Below are 21,610 nucleotides of genomic sequence, written 5' to 3' on the forward strand. Positions count from 1 at the left end.
AGTTTATATTGTACATTAATTGAAGAAGCCATAAATGTTATATATGACATTCTTTCATCAAGCAAAGTAGAAAAACACTTTTGAAGTAGTTTCTAACGCCATCCAGAGACACAGAAAAAAAATGGGATCAAGGTGGCTTAACACATTAAAATTCAAAACAAGCTTACATGTTTTCTAGGAAGACCACACAATCGTCTAATCCAACATTTGACATGTATATATATGCCAAAAAAACTCACTGCAAATGTATGTCAAGCCTAATGTTTCACATGAGCATGCATTAAAGTATTGACTACACTAAATCAACTATTTATTTTTCAAGATAAACAACTCTCAAATATATATATTTCAAGAATCGAAAGTAAACAATTCTCGTGCACAAGACTCCCACAGTGGGCGTGGTGAGAAGCAGGCAGATTGTACACAGACTTTATCTTCACAGAAGATGTAGTGAGTTCAGATATGAGATCGTATAATTATAATGTTATTGTTTTGAAAATGTAACATTATTCAATCAAATAATTTGACTTATTTTCTTAATTCTCTATGTTTTGAAACTGTAAAATTATACAATAAAAATATTAGCATTATATGACTTCTTAATATCTATGTTACTGTTTCAAACAATAACATTACGCGAGCAAAATGCACCAATTTTGGGTCTCCTTTTTCGGTGGCCATTTTGAATGGAATCTGACTAAGAATTATGCTCTCAGTAAGGGAGTCTAACGGCGGCGATGATGTAGCGAACCACCGTCGGAATCTTCTGGATTTAAGATTTTTTTCTTTCATATTACTGTTTGAAACAGTAACATGAACTGATATATAACGGTGATAGTGATCTAATTGATATTTTGATGGATACTTATGTGTCAATGTATTTTTTGGGTGGACCTAGATGTTTAAAAGTCTACTTAAAAGTGCCGGCTGGAAATTTTCCCATATAATATCACATATTCACATTCATGAGTTTTTGAGTGAATCTGAGATAATGGGCTTAGGCCCATTATACTGGACTAATTGAATAAGCTGGGTTGGGCCTTAAAGCCTACTTGGGTTTGCAAGTTGCAACAATTTTATGATTTGGTGTGGGCTTGTAAGGAACAGAACAACTCATCTTTACCAATCTTGTTCCAATTTCTTCTGCATTAGCGCATACGCTGATTCGAAGAAATGGCCGCCTACTCCCTCTCTAAACCCCCAACGCCACCAACAACGACGACCTTACAATCATTCAAATCCACTCACACTCCAAAACCAAAATCATTCCTGTATTCATCATCTCTTAAACCACCGAATCTCAAAAGCTCATGGCTTGGTGGCAAGGGCATTCTACGTCTCTCTCTGCAAACCCGCCGGCCAAAATACAGTCGTTTCGCTGCGAATGTCCTTTGCAGCATCCCAACAACGTAATTCTCACTATGTTGCATCTTTTCTGTTTGGTTTCCAAGGAATGACTTGTAATTTTGAATTGCAGGAAACTAGAGAACGTCGATTCAGCTGAGAAAGTTCCCAAGTGAGTTTTGTAAGTTTGTGTATGAATGTTAGTGGTTTCTATTTATTTTTTGGGTTTTTGGGTTAAAGAGGATTGAGATTTTCCTGTATCCGGTTGAGTGAAATTAAGGTGGTCATGGAGAGCAATAAAGTCGTATGCCATAGCTGAATTGGAAGCTAGGAAGCTAAAGTACCAAACTACTGGGACTGAAGCTATTCTCATGGGTGTTCTTCACGAGGGTAATCTAATTTGTCCATTCCATTTGCATTCTGTATTGATTTACTGAATTGTCTTCTTATAAACAATCCTGATTTATCTGCTTAACAAAAATTTTCTTTGCCTGGCTTTCCTGTTTTTTGAAAGATGCTTCAGCGTGGTAAAATAAAAGCAAACTTGAGAACTCATGATTGTACCACAACTAAGAGCAAGTCTTGATAAAATTATGAGCAAGCTAATAGCACTTGTAGGATGCAGTGTTGAAGTAATTATTTTACTTTAGTATTTTTTCGGCAGGTCCAATATTGTGTTGGATCGTAACATTCTTGAGAAGAGATTTATGAAAGTGGACATTCGTACCTAGTTTTTTTTTTTGCTTTCTCATTCTACATCAATAAAAGGTTGACCACACCACTTTCACAAATCCATTAGTATTTGCAACTTTGTCCACACATTTCTACCTAACCTTTTCTTGATGTAGAATGAGAAAGCAAAAAAAAAAAAAACTAGGTATTTTTTCTTGCATCTTGTTAATAATGGTAAATACTATCCTTTTCCAGTGTCGTATCTGATTTTTTTTGTTCGAAGTAAAAATGCTTTGTTGTAGTTTGCTATTAGGGTTAAATGTTACATGTTGAGCTTAGTTTTTCATTTACGAATAAAATGATCTGAACACAGATACTATACATGATGCAGAAACTGGCATTTTAAGATCAAGGCAATTGAAGCCTGTAGTCATCTTGATTTCGAAAATTATAAGTTCAAAGGCTTGTGTTCCATCTTGATGTCCCCCTTGATGAGTCTCTCTCTCTCTCTCTTTCTGATAATGGAACATGCGGGCACACACTTGCATAAATATACATACTGTTTTGACAGAGGTGTGCGCTTTTGTGCAATGTACATATTTTGGCCGAGGAATTGTTTAATAATTCCTTTAGGTTTTGCATTACAGATAGTTACTTCCTTGGACTGCAGGAACTAGTCTGGCTTCAAAATTTCTGAGGGCAAATGGTATTACCCTTCTTAAAGTGCGTGAAGAATCTGTCAAGCTACTTGGAAAGGGTGACTTGTATTATTTCAGTCCTGAGCGTCCTCCTCTGACTGAAGCAGCTCAAAGAGTCATTGATTGGGCTTTTGATAGAAAGCTAAAATCTGGTATATTTCCACTTAATTTACTAATTGCTAATTTGTTGTTGTTGTTGGTAACTCTAGAGTACATAGAGAGCCAGTCTACTTGTTATCTTGAAGATGGATGGAAAGATGTTCTTGTGAAATGTTTGAGTTAACAACTGACAAGTAATGTTTATAATGTAATAGAAGTTTTCTAGAAAAACGATCATTGGTTTAGTCTATGCTGTCATTTATGTGATGTATAGACTATAGACATGTAATCTGTCATCTATGACATTGAATTTTCTAGACAAAGGTTTCAGCAGAAGTTGTATTGCACAGTTATATGATGTGCTTAAGCTAGCTACTGCCTACTTGGATGCCCTTTTTAACTCAGGATCAGCTTCTGCAATGGTGCTGTTGCCAAGGACCAATAAATTGGGTGTCATCTGATTTTTTCACTCAAGTTCATAGGAGAGCACTAGTCATAAGTCTGACGTCATTTGACCACTTATCTTTTTATCTATCCAAGGACTTCAAATTCCTGTCGGAGATTTCGTGTGAATGACATTACCATTCTATGAATTTTCAGTTCATTGAACCTGGTGCTTGGTGGGGTGTTGTGAGATGGTGTTCAGGTTTTTTCTATAAGGTTTGCTATCCTTTAAGATCAGTGGATATTTTTGTGGTACAGATGTTTATTGCTTTGTTGAACACTTAATCAGGAGTAGGCCGGGTAATTATTCTCCACCAGCATAAAAACATGGTTAATTTAGTTGGTTTTGTTACGGTCAACATATCTCCATTTTACTTTATACTCTATGAGATTAGATAGTATACCAGTTAGAATGTGCAGTTGTACATTATAGGAGACATCATCACAAAGTGAGGACATTAGCTTTTCTTAGAGTGGGTGTTAATGTCAAGGAAGTGGCTCCAAATAATTTCCGTTGTGGATTAATGTAGCCAACCCAAAATAGCTGGGATTAAGGCGTAGATGATGATGATGATATTTACCTATAGTCGGGATGTTTACATTTAATTTTATTTGTTCTGTTAAAATCAAAGTTTATTGATCTTCTGTGCATGTTCTTGTCCATGAAGTAGCTCATGGCCTGAATATCTGGCAATTGATTTTTCCTCTTTTCCAAATCTGATGAAATGTCAAACCTCATCTCTTTTATAGTTTTATTTTAAAAGCATATTGATTGGAGCTTTGCTTTATTCTTTCCTTCCTTGAACTGAATGTCTGAAAACCTTGCTGGCAAAGTATAATTTCTTGCCAAAAACGAAAAGCAAATATCTTACCTGTGATATTATTCATTTGAGTGTTTTTCTTTTGAATTGCAGGTGATAGCGGGGAAATTACTGCATCTTACCTGCTGCTTGGCATTTGGTCTGAAGTAGAATCCCCAGGTCACAAGATAATGACCACGTTGGGTTTTAGCGATGAGAAAGCAAAAGAGCTGGAGTCCTTGAGTTCTGAACTTGGATTTGATGATGATTGACAAGTTCCTTGGGCATTTATTGCCAGCCATTTGATATAATCTTAGACTGGATTTCATTAGTGTTGTGCTTTCGGCTTTTCTGTTGGAATTGTATGACATGCTCAATTCTTGAATCTTTGAAGTGTAGCTAATTATAACAGATATTGCCTTTGCTTTCAATGATAATGGATTTGCTAAAGGGTTTCGTTAACCATTACCAGTCTCGAAAATGAAATCTACCACTTACTGTATGCATATTTTGAAACTGCCATAATGCCATTTTTTGTTGGATATTTTTCCATGACGAAGTCAGGGGATCGAGAAAAACACCCGATACCAACATTGCCTCTGCAAATGTATGCGGAAGGTGATTTCTCTTAACATCTGACAATATTTATTGTATGGTATGTTTCAAAATTCCTCTTTCGTTGTTGGATCTTTTTCCATCGTGCAGGCCACAGGGTAAGAGGGAAGGAAACAACACCATGTACAAGGTTCCCAAAGCGAAAGAGTATCTGACAAGTTGCAGTAATTTTCTATCATTCAACGGTTTGTCCCTTATGCCTTTGTAAAATCACTTTGTTTTGTTGGCACATTTAACCTTTTGCTTGGCAATGGTTTGACGACTGTGGCTACTCATGAGACAACTGGCTTTTCTATTACTGATGATATGTGGAATTTTTTAATCTACTGGTAGATGAAAAATGAAGAAATCCTTTTATATGGCCAAAGGACCCGAAAAACAAATTGACGCCTACTTTTAGTGGGCAGCGTAAATATGTTTTAAGAGGGGTCTTTCTTAAAATCATTCCTTTGAAGTTCGCATGTGCTTTTATCTTTAATTTGCTTTGTAGAGATGTTCTGGAGGGAGCAAATGTTCTGAGGTTATTCTCATACATTGGTGTCATCAACTGTTTCTGTACCATGGTGATTTCCATCTTTAACAATTTGCTGTGCTCTGCAGGCAAGCATCTGTGCATTGCCTGCTTCCTTTTCCCAGTCAATCCTCATAACAAACACTAGCAACAACATCAAGCATAAGACCATCCCAACCAAAAAGCCTATCAACAAACCACCGAGGCCAAGAGCGACCTTAAAGGCCAAAACCACACCCAACGGCAAGGCCACTAGGTAGAACCCTCCGATACTGGCGTACATGCCCACCCATGGCCTTGCCGTTCCTCGGACAATTCCTCCACAAACTGCCAATGGAAAGTTCACCACTTCGACCAAGGCCATTAGCAACATTATCTTCTTCACACCTCTTATAATCCCCTCATCATGGCTAAATAAAGGGCCCCAAACTGCTCTTGCTCCCACCATCACCAATCCACCAATGCAACCTGAAAGAATGCTGCCTGCCAGAGATACATATGCTGACTGGTAAGCAAGGATTGCTTGATTAGCACCTAGTTCATTTGACACGCGGGTAGAAACACATGTGGCAAGTGATAGCATAACAGAGTAGAGCAAATAATCGAAGTTCAGCACTATTGCTAGCACTCCTACTGCTTGTTTTGCATTAGGTAGCCGCCCACTGAGCAAGACCAAGATCTCAAAGCACCACCATTCAAGGCAGGTGGTGAAGCAACATGGTCCACAAAGCTTTAGCAGCCTGGACCAGTCACAAGTACCTTGATCCCACCATCCTCCTTCCTTCCACTTCCCCTCCTTACTGATTTCTGTCATCACCACATATAAGCATAGAAGAACTGCAACTGCAAGATCGCTTATCCACACAGCCATTGCTACTCCCTCAAGGCCCTTGGCTTTTGCAAGCATGATGTTGATGGGTATGTGAAGAGCTAATGCAACAGCTGAGCTGAACATTGTAGGAATTGTTATACTTTGTGAGCTCAAGTAGGCTTTGAGAGGACAGAGTAATGAAGTCACAACCAAATGAGGGAGAAGATAGAAAAGGTAATTCTTTGCAACCATTGCTATGTCCTTCTGTTGTCCAAAACTAACAAGAATTTTGTCAACATTGAGCCACAGGAAGGATATGGGTATTGTTACCAGCAGAAGTAAAGAAGTTGCCATGAGAAGGGTCTTGTGTAGGAGTTTAATATTCTTAGCACCGTAAGCTTGGCCACATATTGGTTCCATGGCTCCACATAGCCCGCTTAAGACAGAGAGACCTGTGACATTAGCAAAAGTGAACCCAAGGGTGCCACCAGCTAATTGGAGCTCTCCAAGCCGGCCTAGAAACACTGTTGTGATAGCTGTCTTGCTAAAACAGGTCAAGTTCATTGCCACCAGTGGAAGAGCTATTCCTCTTTGCCTTTTCAGCTCCAAGATAATAGTGTTCATGAAGTTGGCTGGCCATTTTTGGATGATAGATGGAGCTGAAGGGGGTTGTGACGAGGTCTTGTCAACTGGGTTCTCTTCTAGTTTTGATTCTGCGAACATTATTCTTTAGCAATATGGATTGGTGGGTGCTTATATATATATACTCTTAATGAAGCCGGAGATTCTGGGTTCTTAAGATAAGATTAGATAGATTATCTTTGTGTGCACGGGTTTCGTGAGGGTGCTAGTTTCTCAAGGAGCAAAGATTGCTTTTCTAAACACCAGTAAAGGGAGAGACACTTAGTGGTGGCTGATTCATAATGCACAATGAGGATGCAAGGGACAAGGTTTTGTGTGCTATTGGAGCCAACTTGATCTTTCATCATACTCCTTTCTATGATCACAAAGTTAGTATTTCTTACTCTATTTTCCTCCATTTCCTTATTCTATTGGGACAACATTTTGTCATTTGTACTCTTGGCCTGACATTGATTTTAACTGGTGAAAATGCATAGAATGCTCTTTTTGGGTCTCGTTTGTTTATTGAACTGAACAAAATTCAATCCCATAAAATGAAAAATTCAATCACTTGATACTTCACTCAAGTTAAAGTGCTGGAAGATAGAGAAGAATTATCAGTGAAGTGAAATTATAGCTACCATTTATGACTGCCTTATAGGGGTCTATAGGGGTGAAAACGGCTGGTTTTTGACATAAATTTAATTGTCGGTCGGTTATTGTAGGTTTTTTTTCCCTTTTTGGTCGATTCTTTAATGAAATATGCAAATTTTTTTCTCGAAAACCGGCTGTTCGGTTCAGTTTTTTTTTGGTAAATTTTTACAGCCCTACTGCCTTATGATTCTGATATGTTTTGATTAGTTAACCACATAAGCTATGAATTTACAGAAAAAAAAAAAAAGAGTGGTTCCGTGATTCTTTGGTCGAATAAAGGTTTGAAGGGCTAAAATAAATAATGTTGGGAGTGGGGGTATATTTGATTTCAAAAGTGATGAGGGATGATGCTGTTTGGGGTCCTGCATGACTTTTTCAGGGGAATGGTGTTTCTTTATGAATTGCTAGATTCGGACCTATTAGGAATCATAAGAAACTACCTAACCCCACTATCTCCGAACTTTTTTTTTTTTTTGTTTCCCTTCATGTTTTTAAACAATTCGTTAATTTATATTTCTATAATATGATGATTATAATCTCTTCTTGTTTCAAATGACCAGTATGTTTTTGATTCACATGCCAATAGCATCTCAAATCGAATAGGTAGAACTCTCAAATCAAATTAATTGATCATATGAGAGACTCCAAATTGATATGCTCCCATCTCAGTTCGGGCTATCTGCAGTGGAAATTCATGTAGTTTTATGTAGTTTCCTACATAACCGTCACATGTGTTCAACTCTGTGGGACTTACATTGTTTTCTTAAATTTTTAAAAAGTTGATTGGAAAATGAGATAGGAGGCTGCCTGCAGTCTCCACTGCAAGTACCCTCAACTGGCTCCCATGCCTATGTTTTCCATGGTACTAAATCAAGTCAACACTTATAAGGCATCGAAAAAAGTTAACGTCTCTACAGTACTAAATCAAGTCAATGCCTCTAAGGCATCAAAGGAATCAAATTAGGTTAACACCACATCAAGTTCAAGCCAATTACTTCAAAGAGGGATTAAATCCAACTCAAGACAAAACGGTATCAAATTCGACTCAAATCAAAGCGATTTTGAATTCCAATTAAATCAAATTCAAGTTCAAATAAAATCAAGTCTTTTGAGAATGACAAACGAGAAAAATGCAAGTTAGGGGAATGAAACCCCAATTTTACATCAAATTAAAATTGTTTTAATATTCAGTGCAATTTTAATTTGCAGGAATTATTGTTCACATTGAAATTAATTGATTATATGAGAGACTCCAAATTCATATGCTCCTATCTCAATTCGGGGTACTTGCAATGAAACCCGGATAATTTTTTTTATACTTTTCTATACCACCGTAAGATGTGCTCAACTCTGTGAGATACATTGTTTTTTAAATTTAAAAAATGAGATAGTAAACTACCTGCAGTCTCCACTATAGGTACCCCCAACTGGCGCCCATGCCTATGTTTTCCATGGTAGTAAATCAAGTCAATGCCTCCGAGGCACCAAATGCAAATCAAATTAAGTTAACGCCACATCAAGTTCAAGTCAACAACTTCAGAAAGGGATTAAATCCAACTCAAGTCAAAATGACATCAAATTCGACTCAAGTCAAAGCGATGTTAAATCCAAATCAAATGAAATTCAAAATGGAAATTGAATCAATTCTTTCGAGGATGACAAAGGAGAAAAATGCAAATCCAATTTTACATCAAATTAAAATTGTTTTAATATTCTGTGCAATTTTAATTTTGTAGGAATTATCATCCACATTGACACTAGGTTTAGGACCACCAATACCATCACTAGCAGAATGTGCACATCTGTGATAATGAGGAAAAAGGATTTGCTGGAATGATTTCAATAATTCCACATGATCTGCACCATTCAATCTATTGGGTATGGTGTTGTCAATTCAATGCATGGTTGCATTGGATGATCGAGATGAGGTCGAATTGCTGAAATAATTTCAGTCCCCCTATCCCTGATAATGATGCGCATTAAGGTAGTTAGTTACTTGTATGAAACGAACAATATTAATTCTAGTAGACATCTAATCTAAGGTATATTAATTAGATCTTCATCGAAAAAAAAGAAGGTATATTAACTAGATCACATCAATTGAGGAATATTATATGTTGTTGGCTTTCTACATCGAGAAAGTGCACGATTTGTGATTCTTCCAATCAAATCAATTGATTATAGCTTCGTATGAGTTGGTTTTCTTGGTGAGTGGATCAAATAATTGAGATTGGTAATAATTATTTTGATTATTCATATAATTACTAGATAAATTCACTTAGCCACATAATCGTGGTAGCAAATCTAATAATCAAATAAGGGGATAGGGCGCTGGAATTATTCCAACCCACTCCACCTAATCTCCACCATCCGATGCAACCATGCATTAGATTTGACAACACCATACCCAATACATTTAATGGTGCAGATCATGTGGAATTGTTGAAATCATTCCAGTAAATCATTTTTCCAAATAAGATAATTGTGAAAAGATATACGTAAAAGAGTATTAAAAACTTCGTTCTTTCCAAATCTCAAAAATTGTTCACTTGAATTTTCTTTTTTGCCCATTAGTATGTTTCATTTTGGTCACTTGAAAATGTTTGAATGGGCTGTAAGTGACATGACATGCATGCATATTCGCCCATTATATGCTCTTTTTTTTGGATAGAGCATATGGGGTCTGTTTGGCATGTTGAGAAAAGTCCATATCGCTAAAATAAAGATCTAATAGATATGTTATACTCTCGGTCAAGAGGTGCGCAGAAAAGATTTCGGTGAGATTTTCAATTCAGGTTTAGGTTTTGCCTATAATCTTGATAATCGAGCGAGAGAGTAAGACAAGAATAGTAACCAAGCCATATCAAAATCCAAAGGTAGAGACAAAAGTAAGTCCAAAAACATGCAGTAAGCTACCTGTTGGAACTGTGGCACGTCAGACCACTTCAAAAGAAATTGTAAAGCTCCAAAGAAAGTTGATGATGATTCAGCTAATGTTGTAGCCGAGGAACAACAAGACATTTTGTTGCTTGTTGTATTCAGTTCTGATAATTGGGTTTTAGATTCTGGTGCCTCTTTCCACACTGTGAAATAATAGAAAATTGTGTAGCAAGAGACTACGATAAGGTGTATTCAAATGATGGAGGAGCTTTGAATGTGGTGGGCATTGGGGATATGTGTATTTCGTTGCTGAAAAAGTCGGTGTGGACTTCGTAGAAAGTTAGACATATTCCTGAGATAAAGAAAAACCTGATCTCTGTGAGACAACTTGATGATAGTGGTCATTCGATAGTGTTCTCGGGTGCCACCTGGAAGGTTACAGGGGGAGCAATGGGCTTAGCATGTGGTCACAAGGCTAAGACATTAGACATGACTATAGGGTCAAATAATATGGTTACTATTGTTGAAGTCGGTGACAAAGCAGAGTTATGACATCGTAGTCTTGGGTACATGATTTAGAGAGGTATGAAAGTGATTCTCTCAAAGGGGAAGCTACCCGAGTTGAAATGAGTAGAATTTGATTTGTGTGAGTTGTGTTCTGAGAAAGTAGAAAAATACCAGTTTCTTGAAAGGGGCCTGAGTACCCAAGTCAGGAAAACTAGAAGTTATGCTCACAGATGTGTGGGCTCAAGGTACTATGTGACTTTCATCGATGACCCCAGTAGAAAGGTTTGAATTTATTGCTTGAAGAATAACATTGAAAAGTAATGAAGTGGATCGTGAGATACTTAAGGGGTTCGATTGATACTTGCCTGTATTTCACTGCATCTGATATGAAATTAATTGACTATGTGAATGCTGACTTAGCTGATGATGTTGATAGCAGGAAGAGTACTACAGGTTTTGTATATACTCCGGGTATTACTGTTGTCACATGGGATTCTAATCTACGGAATATTGTTGCGCTATCGACTACAAAAGCGGAGTATGTAGCCGTGTATGAATCCGCAAAAGAGTTGGTTTGGTTGCAGAGTTTCTTAAAAGATTGGGGCATGATAGAGAAGAAGGGCATTCTCTATAGTGATAGTTAGAGTGACATATTCCTTGCCAAGAATCCGGTATTTCATTCAAAAATGAAACACATTCAGATTAAGTATCATTTTATTCGGCATTTACTTGATGAGGGACAGTTAATGCTTGAGAAGATAAAATGGTAGTAAGAATCTTGTTGATATGTTGACCAAGAGTGTCACGATTGATAAGCAGAAGTTGTGCGCAACTCTAGTTGGCTTATTAAGATGAGGAGGTGGTAAGAGTTGCAGAGTGACTGCTTGTTGATTGGAGTAAGTGGTTTATCGGTGTTTGATTTGCAGAATAAAGTTATGCTATTACATAATTCTTTCAGATTAAAAGTAATCTTTTGAGATCCGAGTTAGTGGTTTATCGTGTTTGATTTGCAAAATAAAGGTATGCTATTACAAAATTCTTTCAGATTAAAAGTAATCTTTCGACACCTACTTTTTTTTTTTTCAAAAAGAAAAAGGTTTAAGCCTTACATTAAAATAAGAAAGCGGATGAGAATGAATTGTAATTCTAAATTACCGGCTCATGCAAGCAATTGATTGTTAAAACAGAATCATTGGGCCATGGACATAGAATGGGGATGACTTGTCTTTATAAACCAAATGGGATCTTCAAATATTTTTGATGTGGGATTCCTACCATAGAGTATAGAGTACCGTAACAAACAAGACAATAAACTTAAATTATCCCAGAAATATAAACATAAAGACAGAGAATGCACCTTCTCAGTGCGGCCCTCTTCGAGAAAGCAACTTTTTTCTTCTTTTTTTTAAAGAAAGAGAAAGTAACTTAAAGAAAAGAAAACATTCTTGGGGATAAACTTGAGAAAACCATCTTGAAAGAGAGACATCAGTAGTTTATAAAAAAAAAAAAAAGAAAAAGGAAGAAGAGAGACATCGATCAGTAGATGTAGGTCGATTTGCAGGTGATGGAAGAAGCAATCAATAAGTAATAACTACTTGGCGCATTTGTGAATCAGGGTTCACAAATTGGAGAACAATGATTCCTGTGACAAAAAGGTAGTTTGATCCCCTCAATCTTTTTCAGTCATTATTGGTGCTTCATATATCTGATTCGACAATGAAATGTTACCATTCCAACCCCATAATTTCCACAAATCACTCAAATAATTCATCATTTGAGTATTATAATGTTGAAGTGGGGATCATACGTGTACCTCTTTTTTGCTTTGTAATCTCAATAAAAATGAGTGCTTGGTGACACTGAATAACATTTCCGAAAACAGATTGAGATGTGTTTTCCCTCCCAACACCACACAATTCAAGTAAAGATTCTGTAACACCCGGCTCAACTGGGTAAGGCCACAAGTCTCTGCAACATAAGTTTTGATGGTGTTGGGCGAGCTATTGAGTGACAAAGGGGTTAAGTACATTGACTCACGTCGCCCATAGAAAGATGTGAAGTATAATAGGTCAAACTTCCACACTAATAATAAATTTTTTTTCCATTAGAACACTGCAGTTAGTTAAGTGTGTTTCTGCGAGAGTAATATTGAGATTATATTAATGACTTCTGTAGAAAAAAGACAAAGCCGTGCGGTCCAATATGAATTGATCCAAAGCGAACATAATATTACTAATGCGAAGGAGCGAGCTCTTACAAATTCAATACAAAAACAAAAGGTGCTACTTTCAGGGTCTCACCCTTTCCAAATCCCACTATAATCCTAAATGTAAAATAAATAATTTGGGCCAACCTTATCCATAGAAGCACAACTATGACAACATTCGTCAATTCCCTCCCACTTGAGGTTTGGATGGGCCGGCCCCTGGACGACCTGTATCATAGACCAAAAACGAAACTGACTAATTTGTTTTGCAAATCTCTTTTTTTTTTTTTTTTTAAAACAGGGGATAAGATTCGAACCCAAGACCTAATGGGTGGGTGATCCCTTACATGTACTGTGATTACCGTTTAACCAGCAGCTCACTTGCAATTTGTTTTGCAAATCTTGTGATTCGTAAAACATGATTTCTTTTAATTAATAGAGTGTTGTATTGGATGAATTTGTATATATTGTGACTAATTGTACATGAAGTAGTAAGTACGATGTATGCACTTTTAAATTATCAAACATCTATATATATATATATATATAATACTTAAAAGTTTAGGGTTAGACTGTATTGGGACATTCTTCTGCACATTGCATGGGCTCCCGACTAGTTTTTATTTAATTTATGTTTCTTTTAAGTGTGATATATATTAATGGGCTGGTCTTATCCAATAAATTAAATTGACTCCACAAATGTTGGAGTACCAAAAAATAAATCCACACCTTATGTGACAATAACAAAATCTATTCTTGCTTCATGCACAACCTAGCTACAAAAGAATCTATTATACATATAGCATTATCTATATATAGTCTCACAATATTCATTCTATAGATTGCTATATAGTTAAAATATAAAGTGTAGGAGTTCCTTATCTTTTAGGCTTAATTATATATTGGGTAACATATGATCCAAAAGTTAAAATAAAAGCACTTTTAGGTTGTGACAAGGCATAAACTAATTAACATAGATTAATCAAAGACAAATATGTATATGTATATGTATATGGATATATATGTTTTCGTTGTCTCAAAGTCATCACTTTTGTCTTCAATATTTTGGTGCTGCCGTACAATATTCGTGATGGATATATGTATTATTATTATTATTACATTATAATTATTAATCTATTACCAAGTAATTGTTTTTGTATGTCTATTAAAAATCATGTATTTAAGTCCTCACTTGATCAATCATCATTACTGTTGTCGAGATGGAAACTGCTTTAGTACTGTTTGTGTAAACAATTGCATTGCAACAAACATAAGTTATAATAATTATTTAGAAACTGAATCCTAGGATTACACTTTTGGAAACAATACTGATCATAAGCTTAATCAGTTTGTTGGATAAATATGTTCTGTTTTTTTTTTATTCATCAATTACACCTAAAGCTGTCGTTACTCTTTAATTTGATTAATAAAAAATTACCCTACAACACGATTATAAATATTTAGGAAATTAATGTAATCATCAAAGAGAGGTCATATAAGAATGAACTAACTAGTATGCACAAAACTAACCTATGTGTTGGTGGGTATGAATGTATGATAAAGGATTAAATGGGTCTAAATTTTTTTTTTTTTATTAAATGGGTCTAAACTACCTTATTAATTTTTTTAAACGTGAAAAAGATATCAAATATTTCAAGTTTATATTCAATGGTTCAAAATTTTCATGTATTTTTCACGTTTAATTTAATTTTTATTTGGGACAAAAAATATATATATATACCATTGAACTAGTAAACTCGATCAAAATACATTCATAATTTTTTTTTTTAATTTTATTCGTATTGGCTTTAAAAGAAATTAAAGCGCGAGTTCCTAATTTTTTATTTTATTTTTTACAATAGACCCCTCATCCCATACTTATTATACGCACGTTATCTATCCCAAGAAAAACAAATCACAAAAGATCCAATATTGAGTTTTTGAGTTCAAATTTTTCAATAATTTAGAAGTTTCAGAATTTGAAAATTTTGAAAAAGCTTGTGCCTTGAAAGCATTATCTTGGGAAATTCACGATCCATATATACAAGTACATAGATATAATATAAATCTTGGTGATAAAATATAATTAATGAATGTGTGGGGAGCAGTGTATGTATGTATGTGCAAAGCCAGGGGAACATTTGACATGATTAATGCTGCCAAACTGATTAAGCTTAACAATTAATCAATAATGCTGGATCCATGGAAGCAGATGACCAGAAAATTAAGATTCCAACATTGGTTTGCTGCTTTGATCACGTGGACTGGACAGTACCCTCAATAATCACGATTAATTAGCACTTGTAAGAGAATCAATTACTTAATTAATCAACCAACATGTGAAGGAAAGCTAGGGTTATATGGACCAGAAAGAGAGAGAGAGAGAGAGGACTTATGAGATTGCAGAAACGTGCAATCACTCTCATAGACTCGAGGTGCCTTTCACATGGAAGACTACTGATGACTTGATTAATTAAGTAAATTAATTACTTCTTTAATTAGCTTTTTATAACTTTACCCTAGCTAGCCTCCATATATGGACTAGATAATTTGCTTAATCCACGGAGAGAGGATGGTGATGGGTTGATTTCTTTATTGGAATTTGGTTTGATTAGTACAAATCTAGAGGTCAAACTGTGATTAAGTCAGTAGATTCAGATTAAAGTTGTGATAATTTCTATAAGCTTTCATTGTCTTTTTCTCAACAACTTCTCTCTCAAAGGTAAGAGAGTTCACATCTTGAATACTTCAAACTTTTCTTGTAACCAAGGAAGTCATTTATTGAAATAAAAGGCCTTACCTTGAGTGCTATATTAATTAAATCACCAAGGGATGGCCAATTTGGTTGGGAACGATCTTCTTTTTAGTTGGACATTTAAATTCAATTCTTCATGCTTTAACACCCTGTGAAGGTATTTGGAAAGAGTATGATAATCAAAGACCTATATGTTTCCCCGGCCTTGTAAGGAAATAAAACCACTATGATTGGTTTACTAGCTAAATGTATTGTAGCACCCGGTTCGAATTAGCGGGCCACAAACCTCTGTGCAGTGGCAAGTTTGGCGGTACTGAGCGAACTACTGAGTGACGAAAGAGCTAAGTTTCTTGTCCCACATTGCCCAGAGGAAGATGTATGTAGTACGTACATAATATTATAGGCCACACTTCCAAGCTAATAACAAATGCTTTTCTCGGGTTTAAACTGTTGGGATTTTAGTATGGAGTCTGTTTTTGTGCATAGTGACCCGACTTGATGACGTGACAAGATTGTTGTGAATCCTGTGGAGCAGCTGTTGAATGTCCGTTGAGCATCTGTTGAGCGCGAGCTGCTGACCATTCTAGACCTGTCTACGTTGAGCGTCTATTGAGCAGTTGGGGTCGAGCAGCTATTGAGCACAGGTCGAGCAACTTTTGAGTGTAATTTTTGGGGACTTTATTGTAATTTTCAGCCCAACTGATAAAGTAGGGTTAAAGTATATAATTGTGATTGCAACCCTACAGCAGTAACACTCTCTTGTATTTTCTCTCTAAAATCATGAAAACTCTCCGCAACTCCAAGGACGTAGGCATAATTGGTCGAATCTTGTAAATCTTGGTGTTGTGTTCTTTTGATTTCTATTTTCGCTTATTCTCTGTGTGTTGATACCGTTCCCCAACATAAATTAGTAATGAGTTGGTGTTGTGCCTAGAAAGACTACGCCATGCAGCCCAGTATGGGTTGACCCAAAATGGACAAAGTGTTACTAGTACGAAGGGACGGACTATTACATGTATTGTATTGTAAAACTATCGATATGATGTCCAATATGAAATATATATATATATATATATATGGATTTTTTTGGCATATATTAAATTAAATCTTATATATTGTGGGTCGCATGTCGCATGATGTGTTAAAAGTAAATGAATTATAGATTCATGATTAAGGCCGTTATAGGTAGCTCAACCAACCTAACCTCATCATCCTTGCCCTATACAAGTTAGGTATTAATAAAAGTCGGCTTATATAAAACTAGATCGATAAGTTAATTGACAAGAAGCCTCTAGTCTTTAGAGGATATTGTACATAAATGTTTGGCTTCAATGATAAATCTTGCCTTGATTAGTTATTCCAAATCAGATTAGAAACAATATTTTTTTTATTATAATGGATAAGTAGTTGGATTTGAAGCTTTATATTGTATTGACATCGAAAAGTACTCAGCCATGCTATGGTTGAAGTTTTTTATTGATTGGGCACTTGAGAAAAAAAATAAACATTTTAACGTTTGTTTTTCCCTTGTTAGGCTTACACGACAACGGGAGCTCAAACGCATTGACACACACACACACATATTCAAAACTGCTATTAATGATAATTGGTGAAATCAAGATGTATATATTGCAAATGACCATAGATTTATCTAATGTACACTCAAATGATAGTAACGGTGGTTTGAAACCACTGGTTTCCATGTAATACAAGAAATATAAAAAAGAAGATGATATAATATTGGGTATTGGTGGGAGTAGTAGTTGCCAACGCCTAGCTAGTTGCACATATATTAATATTGAAGTTAATGAGTTTGATGAGGATAAGAATGAGTGAATGGATGAAACAGAGAGAAGGCGACAAACAGCATCTTTTAATACATAAAAATAAACTAAAACAGTTCATACTTGATTGTTGATAGTTAGGAGGGAAGGAGAGGAGAGTTTGGTTAGCTTAGAGAGGCAGCAAAACCAAAACCAGCGGCGCTGCTGCTGCAGTTAGGCATAATGCATGCATGGGTGTCAGCGCCTCTCTCGCATTCTGGATTATGCCGCTTCCTCTCTCCCGCCCCTACATTCTACATACTACATTCTCTCTTAATTTCTGTTCACATATGTGACTACTACTTGTATTGTAACAATTTGTCCCTTCGCACTAGTAACACTTTATCCGTTTTGAATCAATTTATATTAATCCGCATGACTTTGTCTTCCCAGGCTCAACATCAACCCATGCTAGTTTGAGCTCATGAAAAACACTTGTTACTAGTTTGAAAGTTTGACCTATTATATTCCACATTTCACGTATTCTCTTGGGAGATGTGAGAGAAGACACTCAACTCCATCGCCATTCGGTAACTCGTTCAATACCATCAAATTTAATACCACAAAAACTTGTGGCCTCCCTCATTCCTGCCGGGTGCTACATGTATCCTCCATTAAGTCATCACTAACTGATCATCACTTTTCATGTTTTGATTGAAGTTGAATCCCAAACTAAAAGAAAAAGAACTCGGATGAGTATTGCTCTGAGCTCCGAAACCCACTTGATCTGATGAGCGGTCTCACCACACCTGCAACGCAGGTTCGATCCCCCGGGTGGAACGGGGAAAGTGACACGCGTCGTGCATACAAGTCGTCGAGGAGACTTTTAACGTTAACATTGAAAATAAAAATGATAGGATAAAGCGGTGCAGGTGGGGGGTCATTGAAGTATTCACCAATCTCTCTCCCTCTCTTTCTCTCTCTTATATGGGGTTTATTTACTAATTACTTTACAATGGCAAACACAACCAAATTCAACTAAATAATCTTCATTAATCTTGCTTGATTATGATGCAAAGCGTGGTTAAATGAAGGAAAATTTTACGAAAACGAAATAGTTTCTACTGATTTAATTCACTAAGAATTGAACGAAAGTAGGAAAATAAACTTGTTCAATTCACCAAGAATTGAACGAAAATATGAAAAGAGAAAACTACATGATTTTATTAAATTATGAAAAGTTATCAAACAAAGAGTCTTAATATTCTATTTAAATTATTTTTATGCACCCTTTAATAACCCTAATTCAAATAGAACTCTTCCGCGCCTGTTTGTTTAACCATAAACATATTAAAAATATTTATAACCGTTAAACAATCATTGGCCTTTCCTTTTCTATGATAAAAATCTTCTTGATTTCCGCTAGCTACTTCACGAGTTAATGATTTTTTTCAACACTTCATTAAGCAAGGGGTTTCTATCCATGCAATTACGACCTTAATAGAGTACGGACATATATGTTAACTTATATATTTAAGGCCAAAAAGTCATCATCATTTTGTAAATTTTAACCTAAATATTTGGTATTGGATACATGAAGTTATTTAGAGAGTAGTGTAGCTACTACTTACGTGAATTTTCATTTTTCATATAATCAATTACATCCAATTTAAGGGCAAAACTTTGCACTCTTATGGCACTAGTTTATTATAACTCGCATATGTGTCTTTTTCAATATGCATTAGTTGCTTTTTATTTTTTATAACATGTTGAAGACAATTTAACCACAATTGTGAGAAGTAGCATAGACTTTTGCATACATATAGAGATAGATAGAGAGAGAGAGAGGTGGGGACCCATATTTCCACCGCCCATATGCAGGCAGTCTTACCAAAGCCAAACCCACATCTTGAATCATCAAACCCTAAAAACCCAAATCTCAAATCCTCAATTCCCCAATCCATCAGCTTCTTCTCCATCACCAACAAGTTCCAGCGACAACAAGAAGATCCCTAAGATGCTCAAATTTAGCTCTGAATTTGGTGGCTAGCTATCATCTAAACTCCACTAATCACTAATTCTCTTTTCTTTCTCATGGTGGAGACCTAGTAATTAGCAAGAAAAATAGAAAAGCTCTTCTTCTTCTTCCCACTATCACCTCACCAGGCCACTACTTAATTTGTATCTCCATTTCTTGGTGATCTCTCAACCACTTGAGGGTTCCTCGTATGTGACCATCATCACTAGATATATATGGATCCAATAACTAGTCATGGACTTTCGCTCCCTCCTCCTTTTCACACAAGAGATTTCCAACTCCATCAGCAGCAGCAGCAACAACTTCAATTCCACACCCAACAAAATTCAGAAGATGAACAAAGTGGTAGTAGCAGCGGCGTAAAACGCGAGCGCGAAGAGAACAACAACAACAACAGAGACTTCGAAGGTGGAGGAGGAGGAGGAGAGATTACTAGAAGGCCAAGAGGCAGACCAGCTGGATCAAAGAACAAACCAAAACCCCCAATCATAATCACCCGCGACAGCGCTAACGCTCTCCGCACCCACGTCATCGAAATCGCTGATGGTTGTGACATTGTTGACAGCGTCGCCACATTCGCTAGGAGGAGACAGAGAGGGGTTTGTATAATGAGCGGAACTGGAACTGTAACCAATGTCACACTCAGACAACCTGCTTCACCAGGCGCAATTGTCAGTTTACATGGAAGATTCGAGATATTATCGCTTTCTGGATCATTTCTGCCACCTCCTGCTCCACCTGCCGCGACGGGGCTGACTATCTACTTAGCTGGGGGACAAGGACAAGTTGTTGGTGGGAGCGTGGTTGGCACGTTGACTTGTTCCGGTCCGGTGGTTGTCATGGCTGCTTCGTTTAGTAATGCCGCGTATGAGAGGCTTCCGTTGGAGGAGGACGAGCAGCCCCCCATTGGAATGCAAGGTGGAGGAGGAATTGGGTCGCCAGGAGCGGTGGGGTCCGCACAGCAGCAGCAGCAGCAGGTGATGGGTGAGGGAAATCCTGCTCCTATGTTTCATGGGTTACCGCCTAACCTACTGAATTCTATACAGTTACCGAGTGAAGCTTATTGGGCCACTGGTCGCCCTCCCTTCTAGCTACCTTATTCAATGTGATTGATTAAGGAAGGCCGGCCGCATCGACAAGCTGGTGATTAGAGTTCATGTTTCGTGATGGGTTTGATGATCTATATCAGGTTTTGATTTCTCCTCAAGTTTAGTTGTCTCTTGTTTTGGATTTGATTACTATTAGAACAAATAGATGTAAAAATTTCTTTGATTCCTAGCAATGATGCTGATGATGAGTTTGATTATATGAAAATAAATGCTTAATTTGGTGTGTTCAAATCAAAAAAGAAGAAGAAGAAGAAGAAGGTTTATAGAACTAGCTTATTCCTTCCCAATCAAATTAAGCAATACTTTTGCAAGAAACCCACATCTTATTTCCTGTTTTGGTTCCAATTACCCACAATTTTCAAAGATATTTTATGTGAAACCCATATATTTTCTTCTTGTTTCTATTGATCTATATATGTAGCTCTTAGTCAAGATATATATACATATACACACACACACTCACACATGGAAGGGTATATATAATTGTCAGCTCTTGTTGCTTGTAATGAGGTCAAGATGGAGTGACTAGTGAGGAGTGAGGGGAGTTTGAACTTTGAATGAGGGAGGCAAATTAAGAAGGTACGCTAACTAATTATAAGAAGCAAGGGCAAAGAGGTATGGGCTTGAATGAATTTATGTTTGTCATGCTTCATCACAGTGAGAGAGAGAGAGAGAGAGAGAGGAGGGATTTATAAGGGAGTTTTGTAAGAGAGAGAGAGAGCTGGAGAGACATGAAGATACATGGGTACTGGTTTACACGTGCACTGTTCTGAAGTTAGCTCCTTTTCGAGGCGAACACACAACACATCCATGTTAAGGCAACGACCAAAGACAAAAAGTGGACTTTCTCTCCATCTCTGATTCATAGAATTCCGGATTGAGCAGCTCAGCTGTGTGTGTGTGTGTGTCTTCAGATACTCTGCACTGGAAATAACTTCATCGCACCTTTCACTGCTTGCTTTTAATATACTTATGTGTTGTCTCCCTAAAATTAAGCTGTTTTAATGTTAACCAGCTTATCCATTACTCTTTTTTTGGCACCCATTTTATCCTTGTCTCCTCTCTTCTTTAGCCTCTTGAAGC

The 21,610-nt window shown here is 36.6% G+C and overlaps 3 protein-coding genes across 3 annotated transcripts; 2 read left to right on the forward strand and 1 right to left on the reverse strand.

The window, feature by feature from the left end:
- Positions 1-1,123: 1,123 nt before the first annotated feature.
- On the forward strand, positions 1,124-4,519 carry LOC119980350 (ATP-dependent Clp protease ATP-binding subunit CLPT2, chloroplastic). The gene is made up of 5 exons (XM_038823016.1): positions 1,124-1,409; positions 1,478-1,516; positions 1,625-1,734; positions 2,687-2,866; positions 4,172-4,519. Exons 1-5 carry the CDS (start codon positions 1,174-1,176, stop codon positions 4,327-4,329), a joined length of 723 nt encoding a protein of 240 aa, XP_038678944.1. The 5' UTR covers positions 1,124-1,173; the 3' UTR covers positions 4,330-4,519.
- A 428-nt stretch (positions 4,520-4,947) lies between these two features.
- On the reverse strand, positions 4,948-7,118 carry LOC119980349 (protein DETOXIFICATION 56-like). The gene has a single exon (XM_038823015.1). The coding sequence runs from the start codon at positions 6,715-6,717 to the stop codon at positions 5,200-5,202; it is 1,518 nt and encodes a 505-aa protein (XP_038678943.1). The 5' UTR covers positions 6,718-7,118; the 3' UTR covers positions 4,948-5,199.
- A 12,138-nt stretch (positions 7,119-19,256) lies between these two features.
- Positions 19,257-20,718, forward strand: LOC119981346 (AT-hook motif nuclear-localized protein 24-like). The gene has a single exon (XM_038824436.1). The coding sequence runs from the start codon at positions 19,634-19,636 to the stop codon at positions 20,507-20,509; it is 876 nt and encodes a 291-aa protein (XP_038680364.1). The 5' UTR covers positions 19,257-19,633; the 3' UTR covers positions 20,510-20,718.
- The last annotated feature ends 892 nt before the right edge of the window (positions 20,719-21,610 follow it).

Source organism: Tripterygium wilfordii, chromosome 16 (genome assembly GCF_013401445.1).
Source record: "Tripterygium wilfordii isolate XIE 37 chromosome 16, ASM1340144v1, whole genome shotgun sequence".
Lineage (NCBI taxonomy): Eukaryota > Viridiplantae > Streptophyta > Magnoliopsida > Celastrales > Celastraceae > Tripterygium > Tripterygium wilfordii.